Source organism: Chlamydotis macqueenii, chromosome 2 (assembly GCF_036417535.1).
Source record: "Chlamydotis macqueenii isolate bChlMac1 chromosome 2, bChlMac1.mat, whole genome shotgun sequence".
In the NCBI taxonomy this organism is placed as follows: Eukaryota; Metazoa; Chordata; class Aves; order Otidiformes; family Otididae; genus Chlamydotis; species Chlamydotis macqueenii.
In genome coordinates, this window is record NC_141557.1 from 16,470,428 (window position 1) to 16,484,347 (window position 13,920).

The following is a 13,920-nucleotide window of genomic DNA, read 5'->3' on the forward strand; positions in this document are numbered from 1 at the left end:
TGCATTGAATTTTAGGAAATGCAAGATTTCTGAATGATAAATTAACTAAAAAAAAAAAAAAAAAAACCAACAAAAAAAAACAAAACCCGAAAACAAAAACAAAAAAAAAAAAAAAAAGAAAAAAGAAGAAAGCTAATTTTGCAGACAGGTTTACATGTAAAAGGCTAGGTATTTAGCCACCTCAGCATTGATTAGTTTTGGATGTCTAAGCTCTGATACACATGGCTTCCCATGGCTTCACTCTACAAAACATATTTACAACGTGAAGAATACATCTACAAGAAATCTACATTTCAAGGGTTTTACAAATCATTCTTGTATCTTTCCCCTGAATTTGACTCCCTCCTGTCCCCTTCCCCATGTCAACTTTTTTTCTGCCCAGCTCAACGGTCCAAAGTCTACTCAAATGCAGCTCAAAAGTGTTAAGACTGGGCATCAGTTTAATAGTTCCTGTACTCAAAATCATGTGCAATTGTTTACAACTTTTCACACCATGAAGGAATTCTGATTCTTTAGCTTTTCAAGTTCTTTAATTTGTTGCCTCAAAAATAGTATCCTGCAAGAGAAAAGAAACAGATTAGTATAAACATTTCCATTATACAGATATTAAATAAGCATCTACACAAGTACTTCTAAAATTTCAGTGAAATATATCAAGCTTTTTATCTTATTAATAAAATTCAGATATTTTAAAATTAATTCCCAATCTGTTCAATCACCTATAAACACCGAATGCAGATGCACAGAGACCTGTCATGTTTAATATCTTAGTTCAGGAAATTCAGTTGCTGTATTTCATTATGACTGATATACAGTTATGTTTAACCCTGCTCTCCACTGGAATGTAACTCCCAGAAAGCGTGGGACACTGGAAGAGTACACCGAGTAACTGAATATTCCAAAGAATGGTATTATGCCTGTGTCATGCAGTTTTCCAGGTGGTACAACAACACAAAGCGCTCACAATTATTTTTAAACAAGCATGTTTTCTTCTAGGTGCAACACTTTTTTCGTAGTACGTGGCACTGTGGCTAGCAGTAGTCTCTAGTTACAGTAAGCTCCAATCTCAAGCTCAAGACATCTAAGGAAAAGAAGTTGTAACTACACCTGGCTTAGAAGTAAATTATATTGCTAACAATTCCCTTATACATTTCCATCTTCTACTGAACTGACATAAACAATTGTTGTGATTAATTAACATTTGGTTTACATTAACTGTTTCCCAGAATTTTTAATGAATATTTTGAAACAACTTTTCATGATGCTGAAATGTAATGCAAGCATGTGAATGAATTAAGAAAATATTCAGGGAAAGTTGAAGGTTCGTATAAATAAAGTTCGAAGTAACTTTAATTGATGCAGAAAAAGCATCCACTTCACTTTTCAAATATGTCCCCAGTTCATTAAAAATGAATTGTCTACTGAAAAGTAGGTGAAAAGTGATTAAGATAGACACATGGAACAAAACATTAAACTTAAAAGGCACGGGTACACAAAATACATCAGTCAATGAAAAGTGCCTTTTCACATGCTGTCAGTTATGGTTAAAACAATACACTTGCTTTGCCTAGAGATAAAGTTCCCTTTTAGAAAAAAAATCAAAGGTTTCTATACTTTTGCACAGAGGAGAACTAATACAATCATTCAAATGTATTTGTTTTGATAATCCCATCCTTTGCAAAAGCATCCCCCCACCAACTTGTTACTTATGCCATGTATTCCACGCCTTTGGGATTGCAGCAAAAATAAAAGATACATGTTATCACAGATTCAAAGCCATAATAATCATTATCAATTGATAGCTTAAGGATACACAGTGTACAAGAAACAAGGTGCTATTTAGGGAGCTGAACAATGACACTTGACATGTTATTTCAGACCAAACGTGCACACAGAAACAGAAATCAAACCTTAGGAAATGAAATCTGTGAGAAACCAAGCAGTTCATTAAATATACTACAGAAATTGTTATTTAAGTAATGCACATACAAAATAAAATCTGAGAAGGAATGGGTATTTTTGGTTCTTTATTAGGAAAGATTTACAAATATATCATAGCCTACTTCTGACTACAGATTTATAAATAGATTATAGCCCTCTTCTGTCTAAAGGATTGTTTTACTAACTGCCAAAAAACAAGAGCTTATAGGATGAAGCTAGCTGTTTAAACAGCATGCAATGCTATTGAAGCAGCTTAAAATAGTAAATCAGAATTACTGTATTCAAATTGTAGTGTGACTTAATAGATGGGACAACATCATTCAAAAAGGAAACCAAATATGAAAGTAGATTCAGAATCATGACTACTGGTGAAAAGTTTCAGCATGCATTGTAAGACTAAACTTTTCAGTCTTGCCAGAGCTTTGAACAATGTGGTTCTACATTGTTTCAGTGATACAGAAGACATCCACTATTACTGACTTAAGAAGCAGAAATCTACTTTGCTGTAATCAACATCTCACTAAAGAACCCCAAGACCTTCTCAGATGCCTTCTCCCTAGGTAACATTAATTTTTCCTTAGCTTGTAATATCAACATCACCTGTTCAAACTTGCTCTGGCTTTAGACCTAACATCTCATGCAAACTGTAGTGTTTAAGACCAGTATAAACCATGCAGATGTGTACCTATGTGATCTACACATTGTGGATGGACAGATAGTTTAGAAGTATGCTGAAATGTGCGAGTTAATCAGGTTTTCCTAATGGACTAATGTATCTGGAAAGATAATTCTCTTCTATCCAAGTGAAAATGCATACAGAATCAATAGAATCATAGAATGGTTAGGGTTGGAAGGGACCTTCAAAGGTCATCTAGTCCCCTCTGCAAGGAGCAGGGACGTCCCCCGACTAGATCAGAACCTCATCCAACCTGGCCTTGAACGTTTCCAGGGATGGGGCATCCACCACCTCTCTGGGCAACCTGTTCCAGTGTTCTACAACCCTCATTGTAAAAAATGTCTTCCTAATATCTAATCTAAATCTATCTCCCTCTATTTTGAAACCATTACCCCTTGCCCTGTCACAACACGCCCTACTGAACAACGTACAATGTTCTGTATCTCGTTCTATTCATTGGAGACTACGAGGTATCTGTGTGGTGAACAGGTAGAATGTACACAAGGAAGACAGCTTGCGTACCTGGCAAATACTAGCAAACTTACAAAGTCATCAGTAAATACATCTCATGCAAAACAATGCCAGAATGGGATTTTTAGTAACACCTTGAAAATTACCATTTTCAAAATAAACACAAAGCATGCACTTACCTTTGCTCACGCAAAGTTGCTTGAATTTCACATACTCGAACTAAAGACCTTAAATTCTTTAATTCAGTACAAATTTCTGACATATGGACACTTCCCATGTTATGGGCTTCCTCACGTAATCTTGATGCCTGCAATGGTTACACAAAGGTTAGAATTTTGAATCATGCTTTGGAAACAACTGGCTGTAGCCAGAGGCTTGCTAGATGAGCATGTCTTGAAATAGCAAAGCACTCTAACTTTGAAAGAGAATATTAAATCAGAAGTACATTAAATTCTCTACAAAAGCCCACTTAGAATCAGAAATGAACAACATTGGCTGCCAAGAGATTGTCTAACCCAGGCCCACGCTAAGACATGGATGGTTTAGATCTCCTTGATCCCAACATTTACCCAATCATCTTGAAAGACAGTACATGATAGGGCTCCAAGTTTCCAAAGTAATTTGTTCAAGTAGTTACAAGTCTCTGTCCACTATTTCAATGGCACACTTAAATCTAAATTAAGCCTTAGTGACAAAAATAATTGAATTCCATCTTCTTTCCAGCTACCTTATACAGGGAAGAAAAATCTTTGCAACCCTTTACAGGTGTTCTCTTCCAGACAAACTCCACTATTTTAATATCTCCACTTAGTCAGATGGAGACAAGCAGAAGTATAAATTTACAGGTATGACCTGTCCCCAATTTGTACATTTCTTAAAGTCTGGTCACTGAACTGGATATGTAACTCCAGAGAACTCCTCAACAGCACCAAGCAGACTAGTATAATTATTCTGAGATCCTGTATATCCAACTGCAATAAGGAAAGACGACTTCCTGCAAGTGGCACACTGCAAAAACCCCTATGTTTCAAATAGATCCTTCCCTGCAGTATTACTGTTCAGCAGTGTTATTCTCTGCTGTACTGAGCGTGGCTGGGATGGAGTTAATTTTATTCACAGCAGCCCATGTGGGCTATGTTTCGGATCTGTGACCAGAAGAGTGCTGGTAACACACCAGTGTTCTAGCTATTGCCAAGCAGCGCTCACACAGCATCAAGGGTTTTTCCTTTTTCTCTCTGACTCCCCCAGCAAACAGGTTGTGGGTGGACAAAAGGCAGAGAGGGAATGCAGCTGGGACAGCTGATCCAAACTAACCACAGGGATATTCCACACCATATAATGTCATGCTCAGCAATAAAACTGCAGGGCAGTTTTCCAGGGGTTGCCATCGCTCAGGCACTGGTTGGGCATCGGTTAGCTGGTGGTAAGTGACTGCTTTTGCATCACTTCACCACCACCCCTGCCTTTTCCTTATTAAGCTGTCTTTATCTCAACCCACAGATTTTCTCACTTTTGCCCTTCTAATACTCTCTCTCATGCTACTGGGGGAGAGTGAGCAAGTGTCTGTGTGGTGCCTAGCTGCCTACCAGGGTTAATTTACACATCTGCTTAAGTACTTGAATACTTTTTTACTTTAATATTTTTCCTTCACAAAAATAATGGTATTTAGCACAGGTCTTCTTTGTAAGCTGACCAGTCACTCATCTTAAAGTAATCTCATTCAAAAGGCCTTAAAGTCACTTTTGCATACAAGACTCTTGTTAAAAGGCGCTAACAGCCTTGCTGCAAATCAGGATATAACATTTATTTCTTTCCCATATTACCAAAGCCTGATACTTTATCAAAAGAAAAAACACACAAAAAAACCTGGCATAATAGTCAGCATGGACCATTTAGAAAGAAATTATCACAGTTTTCTTTTCAGGAATTTGTAAAAATGTAAAGCAATCATTTTTTCTACTTAGATATTGTACAATACTCAAAGTATCTCTACAATTACTGAGTTGAGACCACCTACAACTCTGCTTCTCACATTTCTTAAAGATATCTAAAGATATCTTATTGACTGTCTTCCAGTTAACCACATTACTGGATTGTTTTCCAGTCTTATACATTAACTACTGCTTCTGAGTTCTGCGTGATAGCTGCTAGTGGTTCAAGAATTCTTTTAGCTACTAATTACTGCCCAGTACATTTCTTCAAGTCTGACTGCTTTAACACATACCTGTCCTGGCTCACCTAATTTATTTACTTACTTACTTTTCAGATTACTCTGGCATGCGCTCTTATACCCTAATTTCAATTTAAGCTATGCATCTGGTTAGAAATCTGAAGAAACCAAGGCACTGCATATTTTAGCCTCTCCACTTTCATCTAGCTTACCTTCTTCACCATGTATTGTACCTATACTTTCATTCACAGTTTCTTTTAAATCAAATATGTCACTTAAGTTCCTCAAGTATTACTATTCAAAACTGGTCTATAAACAATACTGTGAAATAATCTGAAATAGCAGACAGGACAATACAGCATGTAACACTTGGCACAAAGATAAAAGTATCCAACTGAGTACATGACCGCCTAGTGTTACCTGGTTTTTCTTAGGGTTTTTTAAATATCTTTTTTACTGATAGTTGGAAAAAATTACCTATGAACTGCATACATCTATATTTTCTGCATTAAGATACATGTAAATGCAGTACACAGTGAAAAACACTATCAAAACTACGGGCTATAGAGAAGTGGCTGTGCTGCACCATTTCCTTAAACACACATTCCACAGAAATGGCTCAGTCATTTGACTTGGTACAGGTTGGTAATGTCTTAAAACTGAATTTTAAAAATCAATAAAGAGAAACAAAACAAGAACCCCAAGTAAGAGTCCAAATGGGGTATCAGTCTAGACTGTACTTCTAAGAGTCGTCCTTCAAGTTACTACCCAAAAGCCTGCAGCACAGGCTTGAGCCAGCATGCAACCACTCTTCAAAAGACCAAAGCAAACAGGGCTAGGTAAGATTAATATCCCATACAGACTGTGTCAGACAGGGTTGCCTGCGAAAGGTCTTGAACGAGACTCAACCAGTAAGGTTCATTTGAGTAATACATTCCAAGCAGCTGACATGTATCCACTCTCCCTATGTGACCACAGCAGGATAGGTTTCATGCAGTTAGCTGTAAAATACGGATGGCAATTCTACTGGATTTCCCATTATTTTAAAATAGCACAAATTCAGTCTGAGCCCTCTACATCACCTTAAAAGCTGGTTACAACAAACAAGGCAGAGCTCCTTTTTCACTGTGTAGAGCCAACAACTCAGTGACTCAAACTGTGGACTAATCTCAAAATAGTATCACCTAATACATAACATTTTCCATATAACAAAAATATTAATAATAAAAAATTGTTGCCATTTATGTTCTTTGTAAATTTCAACAGAACTTTGGCAGTAAGAAAATGGTTATGAGGTAGCTATTCATCTGAGAGAATTTCAAAAGCACTAGTACTTTAAGTGAGACTCAAAATACTCAACTGCTAAATGGTAATCATATGTAAAACCTGCAGGTCTGCCCCAATTTCTTTTCCCTCTCCTCTTTTCTGGCTAAGGCCAAGCATCAGGGTTTAGTTGGTTTTTTGTTTTGTTTTGTTTTTTTTTTAAATACTTTTAATTCCTAGAAAAAGTAACCTGCATAAGAAAACCAGATTTTAAGCTATCCATTTTTCAGTCTCACAGGGAACAAAGCAGAAGTGTACTCACCTGCTTTTCTGCATGATCTGCAGGCCAGCCTTGAACATGCTTTATAAGATTTTCATTGAAGTGTGCTGCTAGCGTAGGTGTTAATGAACAAGTGGGTCGTACAGATGTATTTTGTGGTGCAGGTGTTGAATTTGATGCACTAGTGCTAGAGGTATGATTTGGACCTGGTGATGGGCTTCTTTGACTACTAGAAGAAAGAATTTAAAGAAGAAAAAAAAAAAAAAGGTAAACATTTAAAAACATGTAAAACTATAGAGAAATAAACACTTAAAATGCATTGCTTCCAGCCACAAAAATACCTAAAGCATTTAAACCACAAGTAAATACTTCTGCTAGACTAAACCTGTGCCACTTCTCCACAAACCTCCTAGTGCTATGGGAACTGAGTGCTGCAATATAACAGGTTGGTTTTTTTTGGCTGGGGTTCTTTTTTTTTTTTTTTAACTTTGACAGCTCTTCAAGAGATGTAAGCTGTGTCTGCGTTTCAGTGTTGGATAGAAACATATATATATGTATGTTCCTCCTTCAAACAGCCACAAACTTAAGATCTTCAATAATGATGTATCAGATGGAGTCAAGCAGGTTTATTCAACAGAATATTGGCAAGTGTCACAATAATCATGAAGTACAAAGCCTGATGTCCTGATCTAAAAATACAGCCGTATGGGCTTTGAGAAATATAACCGTTTACTAATGTCAAAACACAAACACCTAGGTGACTCTGTGATGTGTACGTCCTCGCTTAAAAGCGCTCAAGAGAACAGAAGTATTACAGGAGCAGTATGTTTGTTGTTACCAACTTGACTGCTTTACTGGAACATATGCTGCCATTCTTCTGGTTGGTGTGTTAACCTGTTGCTGGAGAACAGATGCATGGAGATACACTCAGCTGGTATGTGTACTCTAAGTTGAATTTAAAACTCTGTGCCTCAGACAAAGCCTTTGACTGTCCACTTTCAGATCTCCATATGGTTTTTTTTTCACTTTTTTTTTTTAATTGCATTCTTCTAATAATTATCCTCTCACACCACTTTACAAGATATTTTTCCTCTCTATCTCATGACACTCCTCATGTATGGGAGGGGCCTTCTTAAGAGTCCCATCTCTTTATAAAAGTCTATTCCTGCTGCAATGACTATAAAAGGTGGGTACTGCTTAGGTAAATCTTTGGTAAATTGATATGACTGACTAATCCACAAGGACTCTTGTACTCCCAATTTGCAAATACTCATCCTCCACCTTACTCTTGAATGGTAAGCTCTCTAGGTAAAGTAGAAGAGGTTTTTTTGTTGCACTTGTATCATTTCTCGATAAAACTATGATATACAATCTAAACACCATACATTAAGCGCCAACAAGCTACAGTAGTTCCCCTAAAACATTTGAAAATCACCGATACTTAAATTTACTTTCCACGTGTCCAGAAGCCCAGGTATCGGGGCCAGCATGAACACTACACTCACATATTGTATGGATCCAACTACATCTAACAACTGCCAGGGCTGCAGCTACACAGTTCTGCTACGTGTTAAGAGTTCATCACTGTTCTTCAATTTCCATGTTATCAGCAATAGACAACTCCACTGCGACTTTCACCAGCATCAAACCTGCTACTTGCTATATCACTGTTATCAAACAAAGCATCAGAATGTGAGGGTTTGTCTTCTTGCAAGAACTGCTGTCCAGGTGATCCAATCTACGAAACCACACCGGGAAGGGTATAACACTCATTGTGGGGAAGCTTAGAAGCTGATGTTTCAGCACATGCCCTTTTCTACTCACCCATCCCTTGCAAAAACAAGGCTTCTACAGTCTTACTTCCCTTTCCGGCATTCATTCAATCACTCCCATCCTCCCCACACTCCCAGACAGGGGCTCTGCTCTTTTATTTCGCTAAGAGGTGGGAGCAGTGCTAGTTATCCATGAAAACATGGACAAGGACAGGTAAGGATGAAAATAGTCTGCTCTGTCCTCTCTACCCTTGCAAGGGAAGACAAAGGAAACAGTAATCTTGCGCAGGACTAAAAAGCATCACTAGCACAGTAACAGTTATGGTACCTCACAGTTATAACGTTGCTTAGCACTACATACAGTGAGAAACAGTAGTACTAATTATGTAAGTACCTAGCCATTACTTGTAAGATTATGTTTACAATCCCACTGGCAGTAGCTTTTCAATAGAGGCCATAATGTCAGTCTGTTTCTTCAAACTTTACTACTTGCCTGCCAGTAATATAAAGGAACATGAAGAAAAAAACAAATTTGAGAGGAATCTTAATTCATCACCTAACCTAATACCTTAAGGGCTGAAAACATCGTAGCATAATGCAACTATCTTTACAGCCCAGTGCCCAGCCATTTATTCTATTCACTCACACTTGTAAAGAATTACGGCAGGTTTCCAAACAAACAGCCAGCAAATTAGGTACAACACACTGCTCTGCAGCAAAGACTTTAACCTCATTCCTTGCAGTAGCCCCTTTTAAACTTGTTTAACAGTTTAGAATTTTTTTTTTTAAATATATGTATTATTTTAACAGGCAGCTTTGTTAGAGTTCTATATACAAATTTCCCTCGATTTCAGGCAGAAGTTGCAAAAGGAAATATATGGTGTAACTTGCAGAGGAAAAAAGGTATTCTTTGGGTTTTGTGCTTTGGCTCAGCTACTTCAAAGTCACTTACAAGTGCAACCACTTAGCTGTAGAAATGTTCATTTGATTCGGAAAAAAAATAGCATTTAGATTTAGAAGCTGGAGTTTAAACTAGCCAAGAATGAGAAGGGCAACAAGGGCTGTATATCAGGAGCAAATGAAAGATTAAAGAACAGGTGGGTTGTCCTTTCATGAGGCAAGGGGACCTAGAGACAAAGGACATGAAAAAGGCCAGGATAGTCGCCAACTTTTTTTTTGCCTGGGTTTTTCTGGGTATGATCTGCCCTCATACCTCCCACATCCCAAGCACATCAGCAGTCAGTGTGAGTAAAGTATGATCTACAGCAGAGGAAGAAGTTAAGGAGCAGTTAAGCCAACTGGACATATGGCCATGCAACCAGATGGTATGCACCCACGGGAGCTGGCCAGTATAACTCAGATGCTGCATCGCCTTGAAGCAGCATGGTGAGCAGGCAAGTTTCCTGATAATGGGGGAAAAAAAAAGCAAATGTTACAGCCATCTTCAAGAAGCACAAGGATGACAACCTGGGGAACTACAGACCAGCTGACTTTAGCCTCTGGAAAAGTTACAGAGTAAGTCTTCCTGGAAGGGGTTCCCGCTACATGAAAGACTAAAAGGGAAGAGAGGGGGGAAAAAAAAAAAAAAAAAAAAAAAAAAAAAGAAAGCGCCAGGCAGCATAGATTTATCAAGAAATTATACCTGACCAACCTCCCTGAGATGACTGGCTCAGAGGATAAAGGGAAAGCAGCAACATTGCTTACTTTGACTTCAGCAAGGCCTGTGACATCATCTCCCACAGTATTCTTCTAGCCAAACTGTTCACTTACCCAGTCCATATTTCAGGTGTAAGGTGGGTGGAAAACGGAATGAACTGCCAAGCTCAAAGGCTGCAGTCAGTGGTACAAAGACCAATCAAAAGCCAGTGACTAGTGCTGTCCTTCACTAATTAATATTGGGGCCACAACATTTTTCTTAAAAACCTAGATCGTGACACACAGTGCACCTTCAGCGAGTTTGCAGATGACAGCTACTGGGGAGAGCAGTCAATACACTGGAGGGTAGGCTGTTATTCAGAAGGGCCTGAACAGGCAGACAGGAACCAACTTCAAAAAAGGCAAAGTCCTGCATCTGGGGTGGAATAACCCTGTTGCAACAATTCTGGAACAACTCTACGGAACAGCACAGGCTGAACGGGTACAAAGCAGCTTTGCTAAAAAGGACCTAAGGATCCTGGTGGACAAGTTAAATGTGAGTCAGCAGCATATCCTTGTGGCAAAGCAGGCCAAGCACATGCTGGGCTATATTAGCAAGAGTATGGCTGAAAAAAGAAATTCCTCCCCTCTCTTCAGAGCTTATGGGATCCACAGTACCTGGAGCACTGTGTAGTGGGGAGCCCAAAACTGGACAAGAACTAAACTGCCACACCAAAGGAATGTGGCAGAGGACCACACAGATGACCAGGGGGCTGAAGCTCATGCCGTATCAGGAAAGGCTAAAAGAACTGAGTTTATTCAGTCTGGAAAAGAGAAGGCTGAGGGAAAGGCATTGAAAGATCATCCTATTGTTTTTAAACTACCTATGGGGAGAGTAGACCGCCAGACTCTTCTCAGAGATGTACAGTCATAGGACAAGAGGCAGAGACACAAGTTGCAACAAGGGAAATTCTAATTAGACATAAGGAAAAAAAAATTAATCATAGGGATAGTCAAACATTAGAAGAAGATGCTCAGATATATTAAAAAGATCACCTAAACAATGTCTCCAGCAATTCAAACTTTCCAGTCCTACTTTGAGTTGGGTCTTGGACTAGATCACAACTAGAAGTCCCTTCCAACCTAAATAATTTATATTTCTATGTATTCATACAGCATCAGCATACTGATGGTTCAGAATGGCTACATTTATTAACTAAGCAGAATTGAGGCATCACCTTCAATGCTTATTTACTCCTTAGTTCTAGTAGGTTCAAAGTTCCCCAATGAGTTGCCTCCTCTCCATTTATCGACTTGGCTTCTATGACTCCTACTTCATCACTAATGCATCAGAAACACTCCAGAAAAATAAATAAAATCTGTGTGTTTCTCAAAAATAAAGCTGTATCTTTATTATTAACGAAACATACTGTCACAAAGTATCCTAGCATTGCTATGTCAGCAGCAGGGGGAGCTACAAATGCAGCAATGACATGAAAACAGGATAGTTCTGAAATACACTACAAAAAAACCTACAAAATCTTACAACCATTGCAAAAATGCAATGAAACCTCTCCCTTTCCAACAGTTTTGCATTTCTAAGGTAAAGGAAAAACACTGCCAGTCCTTTCTGGGAATAAAGAGAAACTAGCAACCTGATGAAACTATCAATTATGGAAGTACTCATTTAGTTCAGTTTTTAAAGCAGCCACAATTCACAGCATGTCTTTGGAATCATCTCTTACAAAAAGACTCACTGTATGCCTACACTGCATTAGTTTCCTAACTTACATGACTGAAGTATTCACACCTTTAAAGTCATCAATAGCTATTTACATATTTCTTAGACAGTGCTTCCTCCCAAACAAGTTTAAAATAATTTTAGCTCTTTTCACTTAAAAGTTTTAGTAATAGTAAAAGCAAAGGAAATGTAGTTGTGATTAACATCTGCACAATGAATTTTCCTACAGCTTAAGTACAGATTCAATCTTAATTTATAGAGTTTCTTTTTGGACCACTGGTCCACAGTTCAGGTTGCTAAGTTGTTGTTCATTCCTATAAAAAAATGTAAAGGGAGTTAGCCCCAGGAGCAGTCCACAATCTGATTGACTGCTTTCACCTACAAAGGAATAATCTGTTCCATATAATTTCAGAAATATTGCCCAGACACGGGAAATCTTTTGTGGATGAGTAAATCTTGAACTCATGATGCAGAATATACCACTGTCACAAACACATAACAATTTGAGAGATATAGGACACTAAACGATACCAATACTGTCACAGTATCTTTGAGACCAGGCTGCATATTCTCCTCTGTTTGTGCACTGCCTCCTGCACCTCCTCCTCAAATAGGGGACAGCGCTACCCGCAGGACCCCTCTGCTTCAGTGGCACAGCTGCTGGGATAAACTCACCTTCCCTTCTCCAGCAAAACGTTGATGCCAAGCAGAGCAATGGTTTACAGAGGGCCAGTAGGTCCCTAACAGGAACTCAATGTGGGTAAGAGTTACGCCGAATAGGAAGTCCTATACTCCAAAGGAAGGGGACATGCATAGTACGGTGTACGGATTAGCAGGCCAAATGCCCACCAGCATCACTTCACGCAGACTCCAGGCCATGGTGAACGTTTCCAAAATCAAGACTATCTTCCTTACCAAGATTTCCTATGGGAAAGACCTCACTGCTCCTTATAAAAAGGTCTAGTTTCCTTACTACAAAGGTTTAGTTGGTTGCCAAGTATAATTTTATTTTTGGTACTGCAAGTCAGAAGGATTTAAACAGCACCATCCATTACTACTAGAGATTGGAGCTGGTACACTATGTCATTATTCTACTCATAGAGGAAAATGAGTTGTAGGTTAGACAACTGCCAAAGATGAGAATCAAGTGTCTGCAAGGTAGCCAACACTGAAGACTCAAAAACTTCTGACTTGTTTCTGTTGGTACCCTCAAACAGATCAGTATCATAGTGTCTCCAGTAAAGCCAGGCACTGGGACAGGACTGCCAAGCAATCACAAAAAAAAAAAAAAAAAGCTCACCTCCCCCAAAACCCAAACACAAAACAACCCCCCTCTCCGCACTGAAACAACAAAAAGCAACACAGATTTGAAAATCTAACAATAAGTTAGCACATCATAATCAAAGGTCCCCTTTATTATTAATCTCAGAAGGGCCGACAAAAGGACCTCACTAGTTTATGATCTGAAAAGCACCATAATGTAGCTTCCAGGTATATTGACATGGAAAGAGTTTGGGTTTTCTGTTTGTGGGTTTTGTTTGTTTGTTTTTAATATCATACCACACACCTTATTCAACCACTCTAAAAATCTAGATTAAAGAAGTGCAACACGTTGTAGATTTACAGGAATCCACTGTGATGATGTACTTTCAAAAAAGTCAGTCTGCAAGCTCTAGACCATGACTCCATCACAGAAAGATCTTATCACAAGTCTTTGGTTACAGCCCCTAGAACCAATATGACAAAGTGCACAGCATCCTACACAATGAAAAGCTCATCGTCCCAGAAAAAAAATTTCAGACAAGACACAGATTCTAAACCCAGTTTGTAAATCCATAGCTAAATGCTCCCATCATGCAACATCTGAATAGGCTACAATGTTGACAAAAAAAAGTCTGTCCAAGAAAAAGCATTTGTGAAACTTATTTAATTTTTAAAATGTTTTCCATTGAAGCAGCAAAATCATCTGAT

The 13,920-nt window shown here is 38.5% G+C and overlaps 1 protein-coding gene across 4 annotated transcripts in view; it reads right to left on the minus strand.

The window, feature by feature from the left end:
- Positions 1 to 337: 337 nt before the first annotated feature.
- The window catches only part of WAC (WW domain containing adaptor with coiled-coil), a 61,030-nt gene continuing 47,447 nt past the window's right edge, over positions 338 to 13,920 (minus strand). For 3 of the 4 annotated variants that reach the window (XM_086742095.1, XM_086742093.1, XM_086742096.1), the window contains 3 exons: positions 6,844 to 7,030; positions 3,268 to 3,395; positions 338 to 556 (listed from right to left, as the gene is read on the minus strand). In XM_086742095.1, the coding sequence (XP_086598221.1) occupies positions 487 to 556; positions 3,268 to 3,395; positions 6,844 to 7,030 (385 nt within the window). In that variant the 3' untranslated portion in view covers positions 338 to 486. The remainder of the gene's footprint in view (positions 557 to 3,267; positions 3,396 to 6,843; positions 7,031 to 13,920) is intronic. The other variant, XM_086742094.1, reaches the window with a different exon arrangement.